The sequence below is a fragment of the Hippoglossus stenolepis genome, chromosome 5 (assembly GCF_022539355.2).
Source record: "Hippoglossus stenolepis isolate QCI-W04-F060 chromosome 5, HSTE1.2, whole genome shotgun sequence".
Lineage (NCBI taxonomy): Eukaryota > Metazoa > Chordata > Actinopteri > Pleuronectiformes > Pleuronectidae > Hippoglossus > Hippoglossus stenolepis.
Genome location: NC_061487.1, coordinates 11,769,872 through 11,796,811, shown reverse-complemented (window position 1 = coordinate 11,796,811; position 26,940 = coordinate 11,769,872). Strand labels below are relative to the sequence as shown.

At 42.2% G+C, this 26,940-nt stretch overlaps 1 protein-coding gene across 10 annotated transcripts; it reads right to left on the bottom strand.

Moving 5' to 3' along the window:
• Positions 1–811: 811 nt before the first annotated feature.
• On the bottom strand, positions 812–26,940 carry LOC118109426 (coiled-coil domain-containing protein 136). Of its 10 annotated transcripts, none has more exons than XM_047339851.1 (10): positions 26,755–26,940; positions 26,532–26,679; positions 17,883–18,243; positions 13,679–13,753; positions 12,860–13,162; positions 10,437–10,554; positions 9,299–9,575; positions 7,725–7,856; positions 5,966–6,078; positions 812–3,182 (listed from the first exon to the last, which is right to left on the bottom strand). In XM_047339851.1, exons 2-10 carry the CDS (start codon positions 26,577–26,579, stop codon positions 3,170–3,172), a joined length of 1,440 nt encoding a protein of 479 aa, XP_047195807.1. In that variant the 5' UTR covers positions 26,580–26,679; positions 26,755–26,940; the 3' UTR covers positions 812–3,169. The 10 variants fall into 10 exon arrangements, 9 of the variants coding, with proteins under 9 accessions (XP_047195807.1, XP_047195808.1, XP_035012425.2 ...); XM_047339852.1 differs by having other exon boundaries at positions 26,532–26,596; XM_035156534.2 differs by having other exon boundaries at positions 17,883–18,200; positions 26,532–26,596.

The following is a 26,940-nucleotide window of genomic DNA, read 5'->3' as shown; positions in this document are numbered from 1 at the left end:
TATCAACATATGTCACAAATTGAGTTAGTTACATGATGACATACATTGTGTTGGATTTGATAAATTAAATCACATTTTCTCCCACCCTCGATAGAAGGTATATATTATATGTTAAAACCAAATTACAGAACTGTGCCTGCTGACTTGGGCTCTGTTCACCTGACATTACATCTCCAGAGAATCCCCATGGCTGCTCTCACTCTTTGGTATTAATTAGCGTGTTCTCTGTTAGCCTGTCAGTTGAATATATTAAATATTGAAGAGTGGATTTGGGGTGAATTTGTAGGACAGATAGGCCCGAGGCTGAGGGCCAGCTGATTAGATTTCGCCAGTGATCCGGATCTGACAGTTCGACCATTGAGACACCTAATTTCTTTAGAGCCATAACTCTGCAACTGAATGGGATAAAAACCTGATTCAGATTCAGGTGGAGACATTAATTTAACTTAAAACTCAAGTGACGAGTGCTAACTGTCCTGATGAAGCTGCCTAACCAGACTACTTTTAGGTTATTAGCTGCACTTGGACTCGGTAAACCATGAGTCATGGCAGCAGAGTAATGAGTGTAGTATAAGACGCCTCATCAGTTCCTGACATCTGTAAAAAATATATCCATGTCTGTGAGCTTATGTCACGTCCCTGGAGTGGCGCGTTATTTATACATGTACAACCCTGTGTAATGTGATGCCAGCAGAGCGATGGCGCTCACTCACTCAGGTTGACTTCTGCTGATTTCATGAATGGGATTCCATGTGACCTGTGAGAGCTGGTGAAGCCACCGCCCAGAAAAAGAAAGCTCTCAGACATCAGGTGGGGTGAGTATATTTATTTTCTCAAGTCATTTACAGTACAAAATAGACCTCCAGGTAACAAAATAGCCACAAATATATCAGAAACAACACTGCTATCAATATGTAAAGCAGCAAGCTGAGCAACACTGTGCAACATAGAGTCTTATGAAACTATGATAATCTTAATATTCATGAAATAAGCTCAGAAATAATGATAAATAACGTCCTGAATCCAACAACATTCACAGGTACTATTGCAGTCTATGGGAATCTAACTTCTATTGCGAATTTATCATTTTAAATAGACAACATTTGCAGTCCAGTCGCAAACAGTTTTCCTAGTGTATGTTCACATGCAGAAATATCATCGGTCAGGCATTGCTTATCACGCTTCTGTTTAATGACAAACATCTCAGAAATGGTTTCAGTTCATTTAGGAAATTTAATGGACAGAAAACCAAGAGTAATATTGGCTCTTTCCGGCAACTCAGGTCAAATGCAATCTAAACGCATGCAATGACTACGCCACCTTCGAACTCAGAGCTACTGAAAATGATTAGCAATGCTAGTAGGCCTTCTGAACCATAAATAAACTTTTACATAGCATTATATCATTTGGCTATCAAATATACGATGCTCTCCCAAAATAGAATTCACTTTCTACAAAGCTAGTACAAATGGATTTAAGAAAAAATCTCTCCAATAGTACTATATGTCACATCTATTTACAGGAAATACAAAGTAACATAAACAGCTTAAACCAACACACAGTATATTGTGCTTCTATATGTTTCGTAGCATGCTTTTTTTCAGTTCCAACAGAGATTCACAAAAAGTTTCACAAATGTAAACAATAATCAGAGTCCTTCCACATATATATTTTGAAAATTTATGCTTTGACAACTTAAATCTTTCTGAAAAATTTGCCGTCACAAACAACTGAGCGTTGCCCCTCATAAAACAAAGAAAATGGGGAATGTTGACAGTCAACTTTATCACAATGTACTTTTAACAAAACCCATAAATCTTTGAGTCAACACACTTAGAAAAACAGAGTCATTCAAACTCTGCTTGAGAGAATACAAGGCTTAATTTCTCCACGTGAAAATCGACATTGTATTGAAATGTAAGACATCATCATAATGTAGCTTTATTATTCCAGAATTTGCTCCAGAAGTTGCTGAGAGACATTTACTAAGTGCAGAACAAAACTAGAGAGATGCACATTTTAAGTGCAACAGTGCAGCTCTGGGAGTTAAGTGTTCAGATATTCCAAGTGAGCCGAGAGCTTGAAAGGATGAATCAGAAACACTACGCTGACCTTTTGCCCTCTTGGTTAACTGATAATTAAAGGGAGACGTGGGAGTCGTCTGATTTCAGAGTCACACAAGATAAAGCTGTAGCAGGCGGACAGACAGGGCTCGGAGCAAAGCGCACAACTCAGGAAAATTTTGAGGATGTGCTGTCTCTGCCCGTTGGGCCAAACATCAGCTTTCTACATGTAATCATACTGGCAGATGCTTTGTAAGCTACACCTCTAATAGCATATTGTTGGTGTATACAATGGACTTAACTGATGTTGGGAAGGGGAAAAAAATACAGTGGCAGGATAGTAGATATGGTAGATTGGTTAATTCATGAAGATTTTGTGATTTCCAATGTATTTTTTGTAGAGTTGCACATTTATTGCATCTATTTTTTATAATAAGTTATTAATATAGTCATGAACTCATTAACAGAAAATGCAAACTGCTCTTTCTGTTAATATTTAAGGGCATGTGTACATTTCAGGGTTTTCAGTGTATTAAATGTTTGGACTCCAGGTTTGTCGTTATCATCGGAGACAGCTGTGAAGAATATTCAAACAAACAAATAAATAAATAACTTAAATAAAATGAAAACCATTTGGTGCACATTAAAAATCAGAACCTTAATTTTATCACATTATTATGAGAAAAACAAAAGATATTCACAGACACGAGAAAGGACAGAATACTGGCATACATTAAGTGGCATGAAATCAGTCCCGTGTGGGCTCTCTGCAGGTCATCGTCATACTGATCTTCTCATCCCACATCAATTTAATGAGACTGAGAGCATCTTTCTCTGTCTGCCTGTGCATGTAGTACCGTCCCATTACAGATGAAATTTCTCAAACACGTTCTACTACAAAATCGTGTGCTCTATCAGGCCTTAGAGGATTCCAGTTTGGTCTATAAGACATGGCAGGAGAGAACGAGGAGGGCTGGTCTGAAGCAGACATCTGTCCCTGTGTGGTTGTTGCCCATCCAGTCAACATCAGACGAGAGCTCTCAACAAGCTAGTCATCATTAGTAACACTGCCGCGGCCGCAGTGATAGTCAAAATGGAGTTCCAACCTACCTCACTCCCCTGAGGGAAGACAGGAAAAGGAGAGCATTAAGAGTCAGTAGAGACCATCCATCAGCTATTAATAAAGTATACTGAGCCTTTAAAGGAAAGGTTGAACAGCTTTCTTACAGAGAAGAGATTGTTACCACTCTCATGTCTGTATGTTTAATAAGAAGTGCTCGGTCCAGAGGTTAAAATACCCCCTATGCAGCATCTACTGTATCTCCTCTGGTTGTGGTGTTGATGAATACTCCAAGAAGTCTAATGTTTGGCTAACAGTTATGCTAGCTAGTTACAGCCATAGACTGTGCATAAAGATGGACGACACATTTCCACTGCCTCCCACTATCCAGAAATGAAGCCAAAATACCCAAGATACGAACACTGCCATCTCGGGTATTCTGAGCCAGAGCCTGCACACTAGTGATCAGGGGGATGGAGTCGTGATATCAAGGTCCCTGTGTAGGGGTCGGAGAGGAGAGTCAGAGAAGATCGTCTCTTATAGGCACGTAGTAAAGTCTGCATGTTCTCGCCGCTCGGGAGCAGATGCCTCTTCTCTAAATTCAAATTCAGGAGGAAATCATCTGGTGGACCGCCTCTGGAGTTTCTCTGGAGCTAACGGCCTTGGCAGGGTTCAAGGGCGACGCTGTATGCCTGACTGACTAACTGACGTAATCATCGACCGCACTGCAGGCTCTCTGTGCTTACTGTATATAGAAACACTGTTTTTAACTTTGACACGGATGCATCTCTTTCTATGTTTACTTTCCTGAGTTGTTGGTTGGAGAAACTCTGCGGTTAAACCTGGAGCGGACTATTTTTGTTGGGTTTGTTTTTGCCTTGATTCAACTGGATTGAACTTAAATATGTTTTGCTTGTGGGGGAGACTGAAACAGACTTTCTACATACAGGGATTGAACTCTGGACGCCGAGAATGTGGGGCACAAAAAAAGTTTTAAAATTACAATATTATCATTTGTCGCCATATATCGTCCAACAAAAATAGTCATTGTGACAGTTCTAGTTTCACCCTATTTTTATAGCATCAAATAAATGAAATATACAAACATTGTTATACGAATTATGAGAAGAACCTAACAACTACCTAAAAAGCCATCTTCTTACATCATGTACTTTGACTTTTTATTTTTGGCACTTGTCCCATCCACTACCATGGAGGAGGCATGATTATTGACCTAAACTGCATCCAGCCACCAGGTGGTGATAGAAAAGCTTCGGCTTCACTTTTGTTTAGCTTTCATGTTGTCCATCATTACACAGTCTGTGGTTACAGCTTACAACTCCCCTACAACCACAAAATATGGTTTAAGTTTCAATACAGATTAATTACTAAGCTTCACTGGAGTTGGCAGGTATGTGTTTGAATTTCAGACAGCTGGCTGCTTCCTCGCTGCCTTTCTGCAAAGCTAACCATTGCCAGGCTGTAGCTTTATCCAATACAAACATGGAAGCGGTATCAGTCTTCTCATTTAACTCTTGGCAAGAAAACAACAACACACAATTTCCATCATCTTGAACTATTACTTTAAATCACATAATCAGTTAGAATCAAGAAATATTTTTGACAAACTGCCCACCCATGTTCCATGTCCATTTCCCCTGAATACATCAGCATCTTTCAGGATCTTACGTCACTGAGATTTTCTCAACTGTATTTGGGATTTCAAGTTTTGACCCTCCCATGACAACCAAATAAATCCTGAGTAACAAAATCTCCAAATAACTAATATTAAAGGGTCAGTTCACCAAAATAACCAAATTTACCATGCAGACAGTTTGGTTTTTATTATCCCAGGTTTGAAATTGTTTTTAACTCAACCACAATACAATGGCGATGAATTGAATTTTGATTTGTGGCTCACACAGCGTTTAAACATTTTCAACATAAACATATTTTTTCCAAAACCTTGGTCCTGTTTATTCCACAGAATCCACTCTGGTGAAATAAAGCATGGTGTTATGTAAACAGTATCAACCGTTTCATCCATGCTTCAGTCACAGTCACGTCCTATTCCTGCAGGAGAAGCTATTCAAACCTGGTACTTGTCAATATCACCCTGCCAACATCGTTGACTTAAAATCAAATATGTTTATCAGAGGGAGCTCCTTATAAAAGCACCATTTGCTGTGAATTGCAGTGGTGGGATATAGCAAAATACATTTACTTAGTTACTTTACTGAAGTACATTTTTCATGTTTCTTTAAGAAGAATTGTGTAACATGTTCAAATAGTGTTTTTATTTTCATAAGTAATCAATTAAGAGAGCAGCAATATCACATGGTGAGGAAGCATCAAGAATGGATTCCGAAGAATGATGTGGTAGATAATTGCATTAGGGAATAGGATACACTTGCCAGTACTTTTACTTTCAATACTTGAAGTATATTCAAAAGCAAGTGCTTACTTACTTTTACTCGAGTAGAAAAGTTAATGTGGTACTTTTGTCCATTTATTTGTGTTTTACTTAAGTAATGTTTGACTACTTCCTCCACTCTGTTCCTTCTCTAATAGACAATTTCTGCTTAAAAACACGAATGAAAAGATAATTAGTTAGAATTGTCAGTAATTTTAAGAGGAATCAGAAACAAATTAATTTCCATTGCATTGGTGTTGGCATAATTTTCAAACCTGAGCAAATCCAACCACAACAATTGTATTTGCATTGTTAAATACAACTAGAGCAAATAATATGTAAATATCTTTTTGTAATTTGCATGAACTGATCCTTCGTCAAAACCTTTTGTAGCATCACATGTCAGATAGAGATAAGCTCCTATCATACCTTACTCTCTGGGACGCCAGCTCCGACAACCAGCACCAGACCACAGCCACTATTACAATCATTCCTATGAAGGGGATGGAGAGAACAGGGTGCTCAGACGGATGGATGAATCTCTGAGGAGGGAATAAAAAACAAACACAAGGGCCATGGAGATGAAGGGAATGGATGAACGGATGGACTGAAATAGCCAAATAATAAACACAGATAAAAAGGACGTGACAGCAGCGCAGAAAGATCACCACTACAAAAATCACTAAAGCAAAGGTCTGACATGGTCTATGGCTTCGACATAAAGGCGATGGGCAGTGATGGAGTGATGCACAATTTCTATTAAAAACAAGCATTACATAACCTTGTGGTGACATACACGCCAACTCAGTGTATGTGTGAGCAGGCCTGTGTGACATTTATTAGCTGAATGTGATGTTGTGGGGATGAGGACACTTAGCATGAATGCTGTGACAATAGCAGATATGGTGGTATGTTTGTCTCTCTATTCTCATTTTATTGTTAATTAAATATAGTTTTGATGTTGTGCAACATTTGCCATTAAACAGACTGAGAGGTCATGGACATTCAGAGAACAAGGACAGCGTCAGAGACAGGCACAGGTAGACAGTTTGACAAAACGCAGAGACATCTCATCATGGCTGTTGTAGACAAAACACGTTTTTTTTTTTACTTATGTGAAAAGGACCTTATTAGTATTCACACATGTACATCACTTTGCATGATGCATGACAGTTTTCCAAAAGAGCATTTAAAGTTTTTTTGTTTTTCAAGATTTTTACATTTTCTTTCCATTACAAGTTGTCACTCGTAGGAGCTATTTAAAAAAACAAGAAATGTAGGAAAATCTACTTGCTGAATATTAAATCGTTGTGAGGTTGCAGTTAAATACAGATTGTCCTGGGTTTGGTGCATTGAGGTGTCGCACTGCATTATATTAAGAGTGTGGTCAGAAACTTAGACCCAGACAACAAACAGAAAGAAAATATAAACTTTATTAAAATTACAGTGAATTTGTTACTTAAACTGTTGTTGTTCACCTGAGTTTCAGATATTTCCCATGAGCTCTTGAAAACAAAGTCCTTTTTAAAACTATTCATGCTTTCAAACAAATGCAGTAAGTGAAAATGTGAATAAAAGTAAAAGTGGGCATGCTGTTAATTGTTTGAAATACCTGTGTCAGACAAGTTTAATTTCGACTTTCATGCAGCAGCTAATTAAAATGATCAGAAACCAGTCTGAAGGTATTTGAACATCTAAAGATGAAAAGGTCCTTTGATTGTTTTCTTCTAATGAACAATATCTGAAGCCTACATGGACTTAAGCGGTAAAACTTGCTGAATGCCTTTTTGCAGATGTTGTGTTTTTGTCCAACAACAGTATTTAAGCATTGCCACAGAGAGGTTAGGACACACAAACAGTGGGGGCAGAGTTCCCCTTGTCCAAGGCACACAGTAAATAGTGATATGTTCTGACAGGCAGAGTCAGATCATATCAAAACATACATTGCTACAGCATGAGACACACATAGAAAGTGGGCTCAACACACATGGGAAACAGTAGGTGTGATGTGAGGTGTTTTATGTGTTAGTTGACAAAGTGGGTAAAAAAGACACATCTTTGTAAATTTTTACTCAGGAAGAAATGTGGGCTGGAAATTCACAGAAGTATCTGAGGAAGTGAAGTTAAATTTCAAAAATAAATGTATTGAGAGATGCTTAGGGATCTCCAGATCGTGTGTGCCCCTCACCTGATCCCCCCCTGACAGCTTCTCCAGCTCTGCCTTGCAGCGCTGCAGCTCCTCCTCCAGCTCCGCTCTCTCCCTCTGACTGCTGTCATACAGTACCTGCAGCTCCTGCAGCTCCGTCTTCAGACCGTCACACTGGAGGAAACACAGAAAATCAGATTCACTGTATTTAATTCACTTTATAGGTCCTGTATTGTACAATTTGTGAGATTTCCATGTCTTTCTGATTGTAAATTAAGTCTAATTCTGAGAAAATATGAGAGCACTCAATCCACAGAGAAATGAACACAGTCCATATTCAGAATCTGTGCCTTGAATGAGCCATCAGGACTTCTGTAACTTTGTGATGTGTCACAGCAGTCAACCCCCTCAGCTTTGCTCTCAGTCCGGCCCACCTGGACCCACCATCCAACCTTGTAGGATTTGGTTTCTCTGAGTGTTTGAATTAAATCTGCTATATTTTTATTCAGTCTCTACCAAGGTCTCTTATCAATGTTTTCTACTTTCAATGATCCTTGGGTTACATTTTTGTATGAGTTATATTGAACTCCTCACTACAGCATTAAACCTGAGCGCTTCAACAGTCAGCCCGACACACAGCACCAGATAATCCAGGGTTTTGCACCAGAACCAGGTGCAAACTACCAAAACCATCCACAACTACATAATTGAAATAAATGGTAATTCACTTTGTCTCAACACACATGAATATGGATTAAATTTAGGCTTATTGTTTCACATGCTCTCACATCAGGATCACATGTTTAGTCATTTTCTTTGCAGCCACATCAGTTATTTTTGGTTAAAATCTTGTTTATTGCTAAAGTTTTGACACTACATTGTATTCTGGATCAGGTACGCACATTTAGTTTACACTGTTTTGACCTTGTTAGCTGTATTAATTCAGTTTCCTATGTCTTTGAGTTACCATGCCTGCTGCATCAGTTCTCCTTCCTGGTTTGGCCAAAGGAGGTGGCTGAGGGTGGAGCCTGCTTGAATACACAGTCCCAGTAAAATGGACAAGACCAAGTGCTGCAACAGGATGGGGGGGATGTGGTTTCTTTGTATGAAGTTTTATTTTGTTTTCTTCCTATTGTTTCTAAATGGTCTGATCAGCCAGGTTATATATCTCCCCTTTGGCTCGTTTGTGAGGACAGTTGATTGAGTTGATGTCAGCAGTATTCTTGAGTAGAGTTCTGCTTTGGTTGAACTCTTTTCTGGGCCCAGTTATTTACTTAATTTGTTTATTTTTCAATTGACAGCCAGTAACTTTTACCAAGCTACAGTGTTTGGATACAGTCCATTACCTGTGGTTTACTGGACTGTGTCATTCAGAAAACAATCAGAAGAGAAGCTCAGCGGCTCATAAACTCTCCTCTGATTGGCAGACTGATACTGAACGCCCTGCTCTTGCTTGAGAGTGAGCGTGACAGAGGAAATATAAAATTACATTAAGATATTTTTGTGCTTAAAAGAGTGTAAATATGGGATCTTTCATGGAACCAAAAAGTTTGTATTCATGTTTAATCCACATTTTTTTTATTAAATTGTCAAAGCGGGACCCTAACACATCATACCTCTTTCTGAACCTTTGAGGCCTTTTCCTCAGCCTGTCTCAGCTGGTCCCTCAGGGAGAAGATCTCCCCAACGCCTCCGTTCCAGCCGGTCGGTGTCACCGGCTTCCCATCAAATGAAATATTCTTCTGGATGGAGGCGTCGACCAGGCGACAGTTTCCAGACTGCGCCATGGTCATGTAGCTCTCTGTCATGACCTCGTCAGAGCCGGTTTCCATCTCCTTCCCCTCTGTGTCCTCCCCTGCGTCTTCCTCCTTCAGTGAGAGGTAGACGCTGGAGCTGTGAGGAGGACGATAAGAAGTAAAAACAATACAATCAAGTTTTAGTTTCAGCTGAATGGCTGATGATGTTGATAATCAAAGGTCAAGCTTGTTATATGTCATACAATATCAGAGAGCTAGTAAGTATTTTTTCCATTGTATTATCACATCAGGAATGTAGACCTTTCAATACAGTGTACACACAATCTGATAATGAATGTGGAAACTATATTTATTAGGCTTGATAGCATGACTGAAATTGTTTGGCCAGGTGTGTGTGTGTACTAGTTTTTGTGACCTATTTAGGACTTTTTCCAGCATAAGCATTTGTGTGTGTGTGTGTGTGTGTGTGTGTGTGTGTGTGTGTGTGTGTGTGTGTGTGTGTGTGTGTGTGTGTGTGTGTGTGTGTGTGTGTGTGTGTGAGGTTCAGGTATTACTCATGTTATAGGGACCTACATCTGTTTACACAGCTACATTATGGGGACTTGTCTTCCTTACGTGGGACAAAAACAATGTCCTCATGACGTAAATGATAAAAGTTTTAGGTGAAGACTTGTGGTTAGATTAAGTTTATGTTAAGGTTGGTATAAGGGTTACTGCTAAGGTTAGAGAAAGCCTCCAGGAAATCAAGGTTAGTCAATGTCTGAGGACAGATTTTGTCACCGCATCACATAAAACTTTTACAGGTGTGTAATTAAAGCTGAGCTCTATTAATGAACCATTGGTGCCAGCACTTCTGTCTGACTCCTCATATGACACAGCAAACCATTCAACAGGACATGAGGTGAACTTCTGTGACAGTTGGTGTTATTCCTGAGGTAATCCCCTCAAACTGATCCAGTAAGCACAAATAATGAGTGAGTGGTCATTGGCCTCTCACCACGTCCTCTGTCTCTGCAGCAGCTGCAGCCTCTCACTGAGACGTCTGTTGTCCTCCTTCAGGGTCTGACACTCCTCCCTCAGCATTCGGCACTCCTCCTTCAGCAGGTCCACGTCACCTGAGAGGAGGGTCAGAGATGAATATACTTTAAAAGGATGTCAGTCAGTACAGCTCATCTTTTAATCTGACTGCTCAAGGTCTTCAAATCACTGCAGCAGGGATAGAATGACTCTATTGCTGAGAGTTGGAGGAGAAACTTAACAACCCCTTTCTGTCAAATGAGAAGCTACAGCCAGTTAGCTTAGCATAAAGATTGGACACAGGGAGAAATAGCTAGCCTGACTCTCTCCATAAGTAACTAAATATTATTTATAAATATTATATCTTACATGTTTAATCTGTACAAAACTGCACAAAGGTCATAATTCACAGTTGGACTATTTCCTAATCTTGATCAAGATCTGTTGACAGGTTACCAGCAGTAAGTGTGTCTCCCAAAAACTATTCCCCTAAAACTGATCTCAGCTCTGATTTACAGATTATTACACATATAAATATTTTTTCTGTGAACACACAATTTAATGAAATCAACAGAGGTCTTCCCCTCCCTTAGATGATGCTCAGCTGCAGAGCCCAGCGGTGACATCATGTGTTGGATGTGTGTCCCGCCCCCTCATGACATCATGTCCCTGTTATTCGTGTCCCTGGAAACTCATTGGCATATTGCATACCCAGCTCCTTATCCTAACCCAAACCATCACAACTAAATGCCTAACCTTAACCAAACTCTAACCCTAAAGCCAAGTCTTAAAACTCAATCAGACCTTTGAAATGTGAGGACTGGCCAAAATGTCTCCACTTTCCCCAAATATCCTCACTCCGTAGATACAAGTACACACATGAGTACATTCCTACCCTACAAACAGTGGACTTTCAGAATTTGCAAATCAAGTGTGGGCAGCTATTTCAAGTAATTTTGAGAAAAAAACAAAAAAGAAATGCTGAATTTTTGTTTGAGATCTTCTCTAACAATGTAACTGGTTTTGTAATGGGAGACACACGAACCTGACCTCCACAGCCTACACTGGAACTGTCTGAGACAAGAATGTATACAAATGTCTTCTCATAGGTAGATCATGTCAAAAATGTTTTTTGAACCATTAAAACATTTTGCTGTGAAAAAATATTCAGAAAAGTGTTGTAGTGTTGCACTATGTTAGCACTAGAGTGGCCAAAATGCTATCTATCTATCTATCTAGAAAAATCATCAAAGTATGGGATATATAACTATAGGGTCGACATTAGCAGCTTTTTATGTAGTAGACTTTAAGTAGTGTGCAAGTATTATATTATAGATACACAATCAATGATTGTGAACATAACATGTTGAAGTTCAAACCTCAAAGAGAACTACAACAAGTGCACAGAGAGAAGCTCCAAATGAAGGGGACTTGAGGTGGTGGTTTTGTTGCTCCTTATGTTGTCAGTGGTGCAGTGTCTGGTTTGAATCCTGAGTGTTGTTAGTGCCTGGAGCATCAAAACTAAGGGTGGAGGTGGCTTTGATCTCCCCTGATTTACACGCAGAGAGGAGTAGGGGGATACGTGCTGGAAAACCAGGAGTGGTTTACTGCGACATTAGCAGAGAAGAATGTGTGTATGTATTAGGCACACAGCACAATTCAACTGTATGACGATAGTGGCCCTTAACTGTGTCTCTGCACTAACGTAAACCATGAGGTCCTCTGTTGGCGAGATAAGCAAGAAAACACACACTCATTGCCATAATGCATTTCCTTGCTCCTTACCCTAACCTTAACCATCAAAATAAAATGCCTTACCCTTAACTTTAACCTAATTCTAACCCTCAAACCCCCCTTTGAAAAAAGTTAGGACCAGCCAAAATGTCCCCATTCCATAAGGTATATGCTCAAAATGGTCCTCACAAAGATATAAGTACACACACACACACACACACACACACACACACACACACACACACACACACACACACACACACACACACACACACACACACACACACACACACCACTCCCCATGCAATCACTTTATAAATTATAACATTTATTACCTCCTGAAAATGATTAATGCTCTTGGCTGCAGGATGCTGACATGATTTGTTTTCATAATAGCAGCTATAAAGACTGATCATAGGCTGTTCCTGTTTGTAGTGAGCTGGACAAATTCCACAGTGTAAGCACAGACACCAGGTCCTTGTGTAGCTGTTAACACAAGGTGTGAGGCTGAGGTGTAAAACCAAGACTTATTGTATTTTAACGCTGTTGTGCTGCAAGTCAAATATTGTTGAAACCACTTCCACTCTGCCCTGCTTCTTTCACATCCATCCATGTCTTCCTTTTCTGTTAATACACGGATCTCCTCCCTCCATCCTCCTCATCCCTCACCCTCTCTCCTCTCGGCCTCCCTGCGCTGACTCTTCATGCTGATCTCGGCCCTCAGCGTGGTGATCTCCAGCTCGTACTCCTGCGTCTCCTCACTGAGGCGCTGAAGCTCAGCCCGCCGGCGACACAGCTCCTCCTGGAGAGAGGCAATGTCATTCTCCCTCTCTCCCGCCGCCTCCTCTGCGGCCTGTTGCAGGAGGATCACCTCCTCCTGAGCCACGCGCAGCTCCTCATGGGCCTCGGCTAGCTCGCTCTCCTTCTCCTCCTCCAGGCTGTCCATCTCCTCCTGTACTGAACGCAGCTGGGCTGTAGAGGAGGAGAATGGTGGGTTTTCTTAATGGAGCGTGGGTGGGAATGCAGCATCAGTGTGTGTGTGTGTGTGTGTGGGCAGTGTTTGGAAGAGTTGCTGATGTAACTGATGGTAACAAATTATTTTCTATGGTCAGATTCTGATTATTAGGTTAAGGAAAGAAAACGCTTTCCTACTTTTCACAATAAGAATAATAAGAGCCATAAACTATAAGCAAGTGGTCATAAAAACACATCCTTCCAAATATTATCATGTTCTAATCTAATTAAATATACTGATGCAGCCCTTCTGTCTGTAACTAGTCAGACAAAAGAAAAACATACAAAATAGAACTGTATATATATATAATTTATATATATAACTCTTGACATAGACTCTAACTATTGACATACTTGATATTGATACCCTGCGGTTCCTTCCCCTATCACTGATACAGTAAGAGGAATAGTTATTGATACTGTCTGGGTTCAGAAAGAACATGATTGCGAAGAGAAACCTTCTTGTTTTGTCACCTTGTAGATTCTGGATCTGGCGAGTGAAGGCTTCGGCCTGATGGGCACTGGCCAGACGCTCATCTTCCAACAGACCTGGAGGAGGGAAGAGGAGAGGAGAGGAGAGGAGAGGACAGGAGAGAGGATGAGGAAGAGGAGAGGACATGGAAGAGGAAGAGGAGAGGCATTGGGGAGAGAGATAAGAGGAAAATGTCAGTTCATCAGGCCAATAGAAAGATGACAACTTGATAAGCCGTTCAACCTTGAAGCGTGACTGAACGACACAAGCAGTTTTTTGTGTCTGTTGAACATGATGTGAGCATGTGTATAAGATCTGTTAGTATATTAATTTATAAAAATCAGTTTAATTAGAAAATGTATTTTATACAGTCAGCAGGGCAAAATAAAGACGGCTATTTTTAGCTTTTGGTTTGTTGGTAATTTTGACTTTCATCAAATCATTGTTCAGGCAGATTCACTGGTGGTTTAAAACAGCTATAGTTTAGAACTCAAGGGTCACCTGAGCCCCCCTATTTATTATAATTTATTTGTCTCGTTAACTATTTCTATTTATCTCTTGGGGTTTTAGTGTTATGACTCCATGCTATATGACGTCTAGGAGCTTGCCATCACACCCAGTGGATGAAGGCCTCTGACGTTGGTGATCCCCTGACTTTTCCACTTGTACCATCATCAGGTCAAAATGTTAATGAGTCCCACACTTTGTTTTATGTACCTGCAAATTCCCACCTGCCTTAGCCTCACTGTGTTTCTAATAAGCAAATAACAGTGAGCCAACACACTAAACTGAGATAATGAGGACAGTAAAACATTATGTATGCTAAACATCATCATGTCAGCATTTGTTCAATGTCAGCATTTAGCAGAAACCACTACAATGAAATGTGTTGGGGCTATTTAAAGGTAAAAAATAGAATAAGGTAAAAATGTTATGACAAGAACAAAGTCATTATTTTAGGCTACATGTCATTTTATATGGAGAATAACTGCAGGGTTTAGCTAAGAAGACCAAAACGCAGGCAGAGAAGCTGATGAATGTGAATTTAGAACAAAACAAACACAGGCTTAAAGTGTCCGGTGGCAGGCAAACAACACAAGAGGTTAAAGACATAAATGAAACTAAACTGAAGCACAAAAGAAGTGTTAACGTTAACCGACAAACTGTAAAAAAGTTAAAAACTTAGAAGGGCAAACAAAGAGAAATCCAAAACACAAATAACATAATACTTATCATTAAAGCCGAATTATGACTTGATTCTCAAAATATTATGGGTTTTTTTTCAAATTAAATTACAACTTTATTCTTGTAATATCATGACTTCCTTCTCAATAACGACCACATTCTTGAAGTTATTCTTCTTCAATGTGGCCCTATACACTCGTAAACCTCTGCCTCTCTGAAGGCTGTAGCCTTTAGTTTTAACCTTCTAAATAACATTCAAATCAATTCAAATCATTTTTCAGAGGGTTTTTCAAGAATACAGGAGATACTGTTTCTGGAAAGACTGGCTTTTGAATGTTATTTCAACGCTGCGAGTACATTGAACAAAATTCTATTCAGCCACATTATATTGGTTTGGAGGCAGAAACCTAACACCAAAAAAACAACCTCAGCATGACTCGACATCCAGAGGGAAGAGAGGGGAAATGTAGTTTGAAAAATACAGTTGTTGAAGTTCATTGTAATGTGCCTGGGCCCCTTTTTACCACCACCATGATGCTTCCACTTCTACGACATTTGGCCACAATGTCATTGCTTTATTCCTCTAAGACCTCATCTTCCGATGTTACCAGATGGTTCAGCGCTTCCAGTCTACAAATGATTATTAAAGGAAGAGTGCAGTGATATCCTTGATCTTTTCCTGCACCTCAGCTTATGTCATTCTTTTACCATGGTCGACCCCCGCCCCCCCTCTGACGCTCCACCTCCCCCCCAGCAGCTGCCAGACCCCTGAGCAGCTGACTGTTCCCACAGGAGTTTACCAACAGGGATTTCTCACTGTGGTCTAGGACACCCGGTCTGGAAGCTTCCCCTCAGCTTGCACGCAGTTGTCTGAGGAATGTCTCCGCCGCTGCCTGACAAACAACTGAGCTCATGTCTTTTAGTAGGACACACACACACATACACACACACACACACACACACACACACACACACACACACACACACACACACACACACACACACACACACACACACACACACACACACACCGAGCTCACTTGCAGCCCAATACCTAAGGTCTTACTCACTGCCAGTGTCCCTGAACATTTAGCTCATAATTTCTAAGGTATGATGTGATGCTCCATTTAGCAGCTATGAGGAACAGAGTCTGTCAGTAACCGCATATAAACATTTTACGCTTGTATCAGGTTCAGCTCGTAATGAACAGGTGACGTCACGGATGGAAAGTTAAGCTGTTCAGGTGGAGGATGAGGATTTTCTTCTGTGTGAATAGGATTATGAAAATGTAAACAAACAGGGCGATGATTAGAAAACGTTTTTGTGGTTTGTTACATATTTGTCTCTTTTTTGAGGTTTTCTTTTTATATTTATTTAGTTATTTATTTAGATATTTAAATTAAAAAAATACCCAAAAACTTTTTTTGAATAGTAATGTACAGTGCAGGGGGAGGAAGAAACACCAATGGTCTGATTTTGAAGCCTCAAACTAAATACGATTAAAATCAGACAATACAAAATGCAGAAAATAATATGACTTCATATGAGAGTCAGCAGATTAATAATAACATGTAACAATAAAATCACAAAAAACACTAATAACTCATTGTAATCTGATGCGATGCCGCAAATGGAGCTGCTGTGATGTTTTCACTTTGTGCTCATCATCATCATCATCATCATCATCATCATCATCATCATCATCATCATCATCATCATCATCATCATCATCATCCATAAAAATGGAAATATTTATTTTACTGAACAGTCTTAATAGTAAAGGTTGAGATGTTGAGATGTCCCAAACAGGAATCTATAACCTTTACATTTTACAACCTACATTGATTCATAGAGAGGGACGAGTCCATATGGCAGAAGGACCATAAAATCATGTTTAGTCACATTTTTAAATCTTCACCCATTATCTACTCACCACTATCCCGATGGTCGGGTGGGTGAAGTGTCTGAGTCCACAATTCAATTTTGGGGTTTCAGGGGTAAACAGTGTTGCAGCCAAATCCAATACAATTGAAGTAAATGGCGACCACTTCTTCAAACACAAAAACACTGGAAAAAAAACTGAAAATGCCTCCATACTGCCTCTGTGGTGTCATCCCAGTGTCCGTAAACCCAGACATTCAACTCGATACAGCGTCATTTACATCATGTTTTTCATGTTATCCTCCTCCTAGTTACTGCTGCAGTAGACAATGAGTAAATTTTCATTTTTGGGTGAACTATCCCTTTAAGAGAAATTGATATATTCCTAAATCTGGGTTTAACTCTCATATTTCGAACATTTTCACTCACCCCCTACATTGTTGAGGATTAGAGAATTTAAGACACATGGAAAAAGAGATAGTGTGGATCACTGCAGCAAACAGTAGCAGTGTCACGGTAACACATGCACTTCCAAGCCTTGGTGGAATTGTGCTGAAACTAAAATGAAAGTTATCTCATGTTGAAAATATTGAGTGTTACTCTTTTACCACAGTTGGTCAAAATGAGACACTGTGTAGCGTATTTACTCCTCTGCTGCCACACTGGTTTCTTTTACAAGTTGATGGTGTCTGCTCACTTCTGAACTGCAAAAACAAGATGACTAACTGCACAGCAGATTGCAGATGTAAATTAAGGTTTTCTAGGCCACAGCTACAGGGATTTATTGATGTGGATGCATTTAAATGTTTTAAAAACGAATATTTAAGATAATTTCTGTTCAACTGATGTGTTTTCAGAGAGCTGTAGCTGATGAGGTCCATTCCCAAATGTTGTTAGTCTCGCCAAAAATCTGCATTTCACTAATCTTTATGACAGAGATGGTGCAAAAAACATGGAGAAAAACTATGAGAATAATATCCAGCTTAATAAATGGCAGAATGTCCCTGTATATACCATAACATTTGTTTTACGGTGTGGGTTATGAAGATGATGGATGATGCATTGGATTAGATCTTGATTCTTGATTGATTGATCAGACGACTGTTTGTTAATAATAGAACAAATATTAAGGTGTCTGACCTTGCAGCTCATTGAAGGTCTCCTGGTGTTTGTTGGACGTCTCCCTGGCGTCATCCAGCTCCAGCAGCAGCTGCAGCACTTGGGCCCTCAGCTCCTCCAGCTCCTCTTCCTCCGTCAGCGGCTCCTGCTCCTTCCTGCCGTTGTCCTCGCCCTCCTCCTCCTCATCCCTCTGCTTCTTCTCCTCCCCCTCCTCCTCCCGGTCCCTCTCCTGGTCCATCTCCTCCTTCTCGTTGTTCTCCTCCAGGACGCCTCTCTCCTTGGCTGTTATCTCGTTGTCCATGGTGGGGCTGATCTCTGCTTTTAGATCGCAGGGGTCATCTGAGGGAAAGAGGGCACAGCGTAGATTAGCAAAGGGGATGTCCTATAGGGAAGAGAGGGAGACAGAGGGGGAGATTTACAAGTGATAAAAACTCCTTTGTCATCACCTAAATTCAGCCAGGGCTCAAACTCAGCATAGATTATTTTCTTGAATCAACAGCACCATCTTGTGATAAGAGTTCATTGTGCACCATTCTCTATTCAACTCATGTGCCCTATAATAACATGATAATTTAAACATGTAGAATAACAACACCTTCACAAGATCAGAGCTGAGTTTTTGTCAGAAAAAAAACAAGAAAATCTTTGGGGAACTTGGGGAAGCAAAGATTATAATAATGCAGAACACTATCTAGTGTGTCAGGGGTCATATACCATTTAGATGTCAAGAGGAAATGTTACGATGAAATACATGCTCATGAGAGATGATTCTGAATCTTCACACACGCATCCCTTTGTTTTACACCCCTACATCTGCACAGTGGATTTAAACGTTTAAACCAGTAGGTGGAGCGAGTTAGCCGACCCAATGCAGAGAGAGAGGGAGTAGGCCAGTATGCTGAAGCAATCACTATGACTCACCGCTCAGCAATGCACCTCAAAGTCCACAATAACACATGCTACCACTCATAGTAAGAGAGATGGGACGTCTTTCTCATATTACACTGTGTCACATCGCGATGATTTAGGTTTTTGTTGCTGTTTTGTGGAGGTTTTCCTGCCTTGTTGTTGACAGCCTGCATGGCCCGCACTGGGAGCCGTTGTTTTTAATGTGGGCCTGTAAAGCTTAATGGGACAGTGTAGGATATGATGTAGGGCCAAACAAATAAACTTGATTTGACATTACAACAGCTGCTGCGAAGGCAGAACGCGGAGCAGGTCAGAAAACACAAAGGGAAGGCATTATTTACAGCGCAAGAACACGACGGAAAATTCCCCTTCGACGTCTTTTCACATTAGTCACAAGAGATTTGCTGTGAGGCGGGAAAAGGCCACAGCTAAATGGAGATAAAATGTTGTTGTGTAAAGTGTCGGGTGGGGTTTTTTTTCCTTTTAGATGTAAAACATCAGTTGTGAGGCATTTTCAGTCTCATGCAGTTAATCTCTGTTTTCATTACACACACACTAGCCTGCTGTCATTAATCTTTTATTTCTCAGTAACTTAAACTTTAATTGATATGAAGCAGGGCGGCGCGGTGGTGCAGTGTGAAGCACTGTGGCGTCGCTGCAAGAAATGTCTGGAATCCATGTTCAGCCTGGGTCTTTTATGTGTGGAGTTTTCATGTACTCCTGGAGTTAGGCTAAAGGTTAAAAATTCTAAAAATGAATGTGAGTGGTTTGTCTCTGTATCGCTGTTTTCAGACAAGCGTTGAACAGATAATCTCCTGACATTCTCCAGAGGGGCTGTAAGTGAGAACGTGTCCCAGTAAGAGCCTCTCGACTCTCTTCTGCTGGCCCCCTAAACTCTGGATAATGTCCATGTGAGAAAAGAGCAGATCCTCTGCAGGTTTCACCACAAGCCAGTGGGCGTATTGATGAAACAAACAAAAAGAATACAAATATCTCAGGATGAAAAAGCTGCACCATACACTTAGACAACGCAGAAAAAGGTGTCAAGAGAGCTTTTGGTGATAGAACCGATGCCAGGTATGTGATGTAAACAAAGTCACGTGATCTCCACAGGGGAATTGATACATTTTGAATGCATCTGACCGAAGAATCTCCTGCTATATTGCTCAAACATCAAAGGCAACGTTCAGAGACAGTCCAGACCCAATTCTGCGGAGCTGTTCCTGAGTTCATGTCTGAAAACGGCTTTGTGTGGACCCTGCGACCTGAAGATCCATCCACGGTGTGTACCCACATCTCTCGCCCAATGTCAGCTGGGATTAGCTCCAGCTCCCCCCTGTAACCCTCAAGAGGATAAGCAGTATAGATAATGGATGGCTGGATGATATGAAGCATCACAAATCCATTATTCAAGCGGCCTCTCAAAGTCGCTGGTTGTCATCAGAGAGCAGTGTGAGTATGAGAGAGGGGAGTGGCGTCAGCTGAGAGAAAGGAAGGAATAGAGAGGAAAAAAGGTGCAGCAGGGGACAGAGCCGAGCGTTAACTAAAGATCTGCCTAATTAAGAGTGATGCTCACCAGTGTAATCTCAGCTCAGGGGAGGCCTCCATCTCTTGAGGTAATTATTCCTCTGCCTTGTTGTTCCCCTCACGATACATGTAACCATTTCCATTACAACCAAGCACATTTTCATCCTATTTAAATATGACAGCAGCGATCTGTGGCCTTATTTAGTCCTGTTAATTTAAACATCACTGACCCTGAGGGCCGTGCAAAGAGGTTTCATGAGCACGGGGCTATTTTGTCATTAAACTTTGATAGGGAGTAATGAGTTAGTCATAAAGAGAAAGAGAGGGAGCTGAGGCCGTGTGGCAGCGAGAGTGAGAGAGTGAGAGAGTGAGAGAGCAGGAGCTGCTTGTATATATAGCCTGCGGCAGCTAAAGGCCATCAAGAGACAAAAGACTTCCCAGTGAATATCACTCACATCTAAATCCTTCAGGGATGTCGAGTTCAGGGTGTAATAACTCGGAAAGATTTGGCTCGAGTGATTTGGGCTGTACTTTATTCTCTGGGTGTGGAGATCCAGTATCCACAGTGTCCTCCGACGGACTCTAACTACAGCTCATCATGAGCAAACTGATATACTGTTACATCAAGTTACAGTGAAAACTAACCAGTACTGTGCAGTTTTTTACACACTTTCTTTACAGTAACGGCCTTCAACCTCCTTCCCTCATCCCGTCATCCTCCCTACCTTCATCCCTTCATCCTCCTTCCCTCATCCCTTCATCCTCCTTCCCTCATTCCTGATTCATCCTCCCTACCTTCATCCCTTCATCTTCCTTCCCTCACCCCATCATCTTCCTTCCCTCATCCCGTCATCCTCCCTACCTTCATCCCTTCATCCTCCTTCCCTCATCCCGTCATCCTCCTTCCCTCATTCCTGATTCATCCTCCTTCCCTCATCCCTTTATCCTCCCTACCTTCATCCCTTCATCCTCCTTCCCTCACACCTTCATCCTTCCTACCTTCATCCCGTCATCCTCCTTCCCTCATCCCGTCATCCTCCCTCCCTTCATCCCTTCATCCTCCTTCCCTCATCCCTTCATCCTCCTTCCCTCATTCCTGATTCATCCTCCTTCCCTCATCCCTTTATCCTCCCTACCTTCCTCCCTTCATCCTCCTTCCCTCACACCTTCATCCTTCCTACCTTCATACCTTCATCCTCCTTCCCTAATCTCTTCATCCTCCTTCCCTCATCCCTTCTACCTCTTCCCTCACCCCTTCATCTTCCTTCCCTCATCCCTATACTCTCATCCCTTCATCCCCCTTCCCTCATCTCTATACTCATCTCTATATCCACCTTCCTTCATACCTCCATCTTCCTTCCCTCATCCTTATCCACATTCCTTCATCCTCCTTCATTTCTCCTCAACATCCAAAACATGCATTTCCATTCGAACCTTTAAAACACATATTGGGGGGGGCGTGTTCCCTTCAAGCAAAGTGTTAATCAACTTTACACAAACCCCTCACTGAACCTCTCCCAGTCTTCCCATAACTCTGCCTTTCCCGACAGCTTGTTGATCATCTCACTCCTTCAAGACGCTCTATCACCTAACCTCGTGCGTGAACGTCAGTACACATAGTGCAAAAGAGTTGTCTGCCATGACAGCTGTGATCACTGTGCTGTATACTTGGCACAGTGCTGGTTGTTCAGTCACGCTGGGATTGCATTAGACATGGACGCTGCATGAATACATGAGCAGGGACGGGCAGGAGAGTGATCTCAGGAGCAGTGTTACAGCTCCGGGGAGAGGACGGCTTTATCTGGCCACAGCACATTCCTTCTTAATCACATTGCAGCAAAACACATTGAGTATGTCAGAGTAAAAATTGTGCCACTGTGGGAAAGAGACAGCAAGTCGGCCGAGGGTTCTCTGTCAGCATCGAAGAAAAGCTGTCTGAGATTATGTGTACAACATTAATGTGATAGCGGAAGCCCTTAGTTTTTTCTGATTCAGTGTTCAGGGATTGAGTGAGGAGTGTAATGAAATTTGCACTTTGTGAAAATTGAGGAGCCGACGGTGACGGTTTTAGCAAACAGATGCATGCTGGGAGAGGATGGATAATGGATGTGGAACACAGAGTTGTTTTGTAACCTGCAGCACCACAGGAAATCCTTCTTCTGAAACAATCAGTGTGATTCAGCAGTTTGAGAAACACAGCAGAGTGTGCAGCAAAAAACGAAACTACAGCGCAGCAAGGGCAGCGATATACTGAAAAACACATGCATAAGGAGTCATATGAGTCATATTAACTCTTGATTTCTCGATTCATCAACTGCCAAATGATTTCAAAGTGTGATACAAAGCACAGAGAAAATCTCTACACTCTTCTCTCCCTGTATCTGCTCTCGGCTCGTGATGTATCAGGACATGAGAGTTTGTTTACGCTGCGCTGACATAAGAAATGACTAAACACAAGGGAAGTGAGAGAAGTGATGATGAACCCAGGTGGGTGGGTGTGTGTGTGCATGTGCAGCATTTTTGTGTGGATAAATTGTTGTAAAAATTGCATGTGAAAACGTGTACTTGGGAGCCTATATGTCGTCCATGTTTGAACTCCATGTTTTCTGAATGCACTTTACTGTATATATATGCCATGGATCTCTGTGGCTGTGTGGGAGACCATGCATAATGCACACCGCCCCCTCCCACCCCAGCTTTGAAGCCAGCCCGGCACTGATGTTGAAGCTTTTCCCTGCACTGCATGGCACACTTCCTCTCTAGCACGTTACAGAGCAGGAAGAGGAGGAGGGGGTCGTAAAAAGACAGAAAGCTAGAGAGAGAGCAAAAGAGGGAAGGAGGGGAAGACAATAACCAAGATGCAGGGAGGGAGAAGGAGTTCTGATGTGGCCAGAGGGCAACTCGAGCTGCTCCCTTCCTCATGAAACTAAGAGGAGGCAGGTGAAGACAAACCAGCTCATCTCCATGGTGACCTCTGCACACCAACAACCCAGGGCTTCAGCATATGGAAACTCACCCTGGTAATAAAGCTGTGTTTTTGTCCACAGTTTTGCTTACCATGGAAACCATGTCTGCTTTTCCCCACAGAGAAGTAATCTTATCAGGCGCCGCTTGATGAAGCCCACACGGTGACATCAAGCGGCGCCTGATAAGATTTGGCGACTTCCAAACTGCACCAGACGAGATGAGTGAACCTCAGAGTTGAAGGTTGCATGATGTCAATGTCAGTTTGTCTCCCTGAACTGTAGCCTATACTCCCCCAGCCTGAACACACTCCAGGGAAGGTGAGGAACAAAAGCAGGAGGAGACGAGGAGAAAGGAAACAGGAACCACATGCACCCAGCACTCGGGCTGACTTAATGAGCTGCTCTGTTATTTAAATGGGAATCCATGGTTCCACTTTCAAAGGGAAATAAGAGAAAGTAGGTTAGCGGAATAGAAAGACATCACAGAATGTGTTTTAATTTGGCCTCATTAGATGAGAATGCAGAAAGCCTGTGTCAGTGTGTACATGTTGTACATGACTGTTTCAGGGAATATGTTTTTATAGGTGTGTGTGTGCCTGTGTGTGTGTGTGTGTGTGTGTGTGTGTGTGTGTGTGTGTGTGTGTGTGTGTGTGTGTGTGTGTGTGTGTGTCATGTGCATGTGCATGTGCATGTGCATGTGCATGTGCATGTGCTGATGAATAGTGACCATGAACAAACTGTCTAAAAACAGGTGATCCGGTTATAATCGATTTGATCACAAATCAGTGCCTCCGACCAGACAGCAATCTCCCTGAAAGGTTTCACATCACTTATATCACAAAGGGACGAGAGGATCCCGCAGCTCCCCATGCACGTAGCAGCCTTATCCAAAAGATATAGACCCCGGGAGAGAGAGGGCACTTGAATTATAGCTTTATATCTCTGAAATGGGAGAAAACAGAATAAGCTGCAGGAGGGAGCCACATGAGTTTCTCTATTCACCTGGAAGATTTTTTTTTCTTCCCATTATGCAACAAAGGGAGAATAATAGAACAGGTGGTACATTCAGTGACCTGCAGAGTGATTTGAAAGCCTTTTTTAAAATGAAGCACGATATTGTCTGGTGGTGTTGGTGGTGTTGGTGGTGTTTGTGGTGTTGGTGATGGTGGTGGTGGTGGGGGGGTCCTCAGGGCTGAGGGTGAAGGAACAGCCTTAATGTGCGAGAGCTTGTAGGACTTGTTTCCGTTGAACCCCACATTAAAGACGGATGTGAGAAACTCACACTGTTGTTTTTCTCAGGTTTTTCTGCAGCTGCCACATGTACAAAGTCTGTCTGAGGCGGCAGTTTTGCTATTTATTACTTTGCAGAGAGCAGAGAGAAATCCTGTTGTTGCACCCGTGGGGAGTATGAGTGCTGATGTGGATTTCACAGCGTGAGGGCACAACGCTGGAGAGTGGAGGAAAAGGAGGAGAGGACATGGAGAGAAACGTTGTGTGGGCTGAGGTGCTGCCAGGTGCAAAGGTTTGTGAGTGTGTATGCACATGTGCATATGTGTGTGTGTGTGTGTGTGTGTTGGAGGGTGTGTGGGCGCTGGAGAGAGCAGAGGATTGCGACTAAGAGAGGGGGAAGAGATACAGAGTGGTGGAAGAGAGTGAAGGATGGAGAGAGACTCGTGCTAGTGGGAGTAACAATATGGTGGCCGACAGATACGCAGACAATCTGCAGCAGTCACATTAGCCTGTGATGGTGTTTTATTGATCAGTGGATGTGTGTGTTTGTGTGAGAGCATCTGTATTCCCTGTTGGTAGATGAGACAAGTAGTTTCAAAAGTGTGGGGAATGGGGAAGAGGAATCTATTCCCAGCAGCACAGGAAATAAAAGCCTGCTCTTCAGAATAAAGTAACCTTTTTCCAAGAACTCAGACTGATGTGTGGCTAAAACTGACATCAGCCAGGACAGAATAAATGCACTTTAATCCATTTATACCCCCAAGTGCATGAAATTCCTGCTGTCACTCAGTCTACTTTTCATTTGCTGTATGTCTCTCCCTATTTCGGCCAATCAGTCAGGATTCGTGCCACATTAAGTCAGACTCTTGCCATCGCTCGATGCTAAATTTCTGAATTCAAAAGCAACGCCTCAGGCTGTGATGAAAGAAAAAAGGTCCCCAGAGTTGAAGATAACAGGAACTAGCTTGTTGGAGAGGAAGAAAGCCTCATGAGACACAGCATCCCTGTTATGAAGGTCAAAACACAGGCTTTGCCATAATACAAAATTATTCTGTGAACACTTTAAACACGGTTTAAAATGTCTGCAGCTAATTTTACAGAGCGTAGAGGCTTTAGGAAATAATCTGATAACGTTATTCATTGAAAGTTCAGCTTTAGGACAGTACGCCACAGGAAAAGGAAGCCACATTCTGGAAATACTGGCTGCTGGTCAAAGGGCCGTTGACCTGCGGTTCACTCTGAGCCGCTCCACACCATAAACATCCTCCTCCAGTGTCCCACACTGAGTTGTTCAAGTCTGCATAAACAACATACAAAAAAACACACACTTCAGCTCGTTGAGGCACAAAAAAAAAACATTCCACACATTCTTCCCCCAAACTCACACAATGTTGAGCACTGATCCTTTATGAGGCATAAAATGCGAAGATGTGCTGTGCCAGATGTGATGTTCAGTGGTATGAAGTTACCAGCTCGACTTGACTGCAGCTCAGCACGATCATGCAAAGTGAGCGAGAACTCACTTGTGAGCTAAAAATAATCTGGGCATGAAAGATTCAAAAGCTGAGCCGAAATAACACAGAAGGCTGCACGGCTCCACGTTGCATCAATCCTCTAATGAGCCTCAGAATATCACACAACACAAACAACAATAGTCTGGACCACATTATCTCCTCATGCTGCCAGACAGTCATTACCTGGCAGCGTGCAGCTCCCGTCAAACGTCCACAGATGCCACAGCTTTTATCCTCTCATGCAGTCAGTCAGTCTGTCAGCTCCTAAATGAGACAGGCTTCCACAATGATCTCCCACCACCTGACCAGCTCCCCTCTGCTCCTCACTTCATCCCCCACCTTAGGAGGAAACACTCCTCTTCCTCATCGCACACAAACATCCCCTCTTTTTCTACCTTTTGGGGCTGATCGTATCTCATCTGTATAGTGCAGGGCTAAAAATAGCAGCATCCAAGTGCACAGCATTGCAGATACAACACACACATGCACACACACACACTAACACGCCGCCAGCATGAACAGACCTGTAGAGTCCACAGCCTCCTCGATGAGTGGAGGTAAACGCAGTCCATCCATGGTCCCCTTGTAGCTGCGTTGAGGAGAGGGAGAGAGAGACGGAGAAAGAGAGTGGGCGAGAGAGAGAGGGTCAGAGGCTCTGCACGCCCACCTCAGCTGCAGGGAGAGAGAGAGAGAGGGAGGGAGAGAGAGAGTACTGAGCACAGTACACACACACACAGGCTGCCGTACCTCGGGAGAATTATTAGGGAGGGTCCGGGGAGCTGAAGGCTGAGCTCTGGAGCGTGGGAGAGAGATGCCGAGATGGAAGAAGAGGGGAGGAGCAGAGTGGAGGGAGAGATGCTGTTTTCCAGGCGGAGAGCTCCGTTTCAACCTCTCTCGACCACCCTCTCTCTCTCAAACACACACGCACACACT

Coding starts and splice junctions, on each gene's coding strand:
- LOC118109426 (XM_047339851.1), bottom strand. CDS start 26,579: ATGGACTGCGTTTACCTCCACTCATCGAGGAGGCTGTGGACTCTACAG. Junction 13,163..13,678: donor CCAGATCCAGAATCTACAAG/GTGACAAAACAA, acceptor CCTCCTCTACAG/CCCAGCTGCGTTCAGTACAG. Junction 10,555..12,859: donor GGAGGCCGAGAGGAGAGAGG/GTGAGGGATGAG, acceptor CCCTCCTCTCAG/GTGACGTGGACCTGCTGAAG.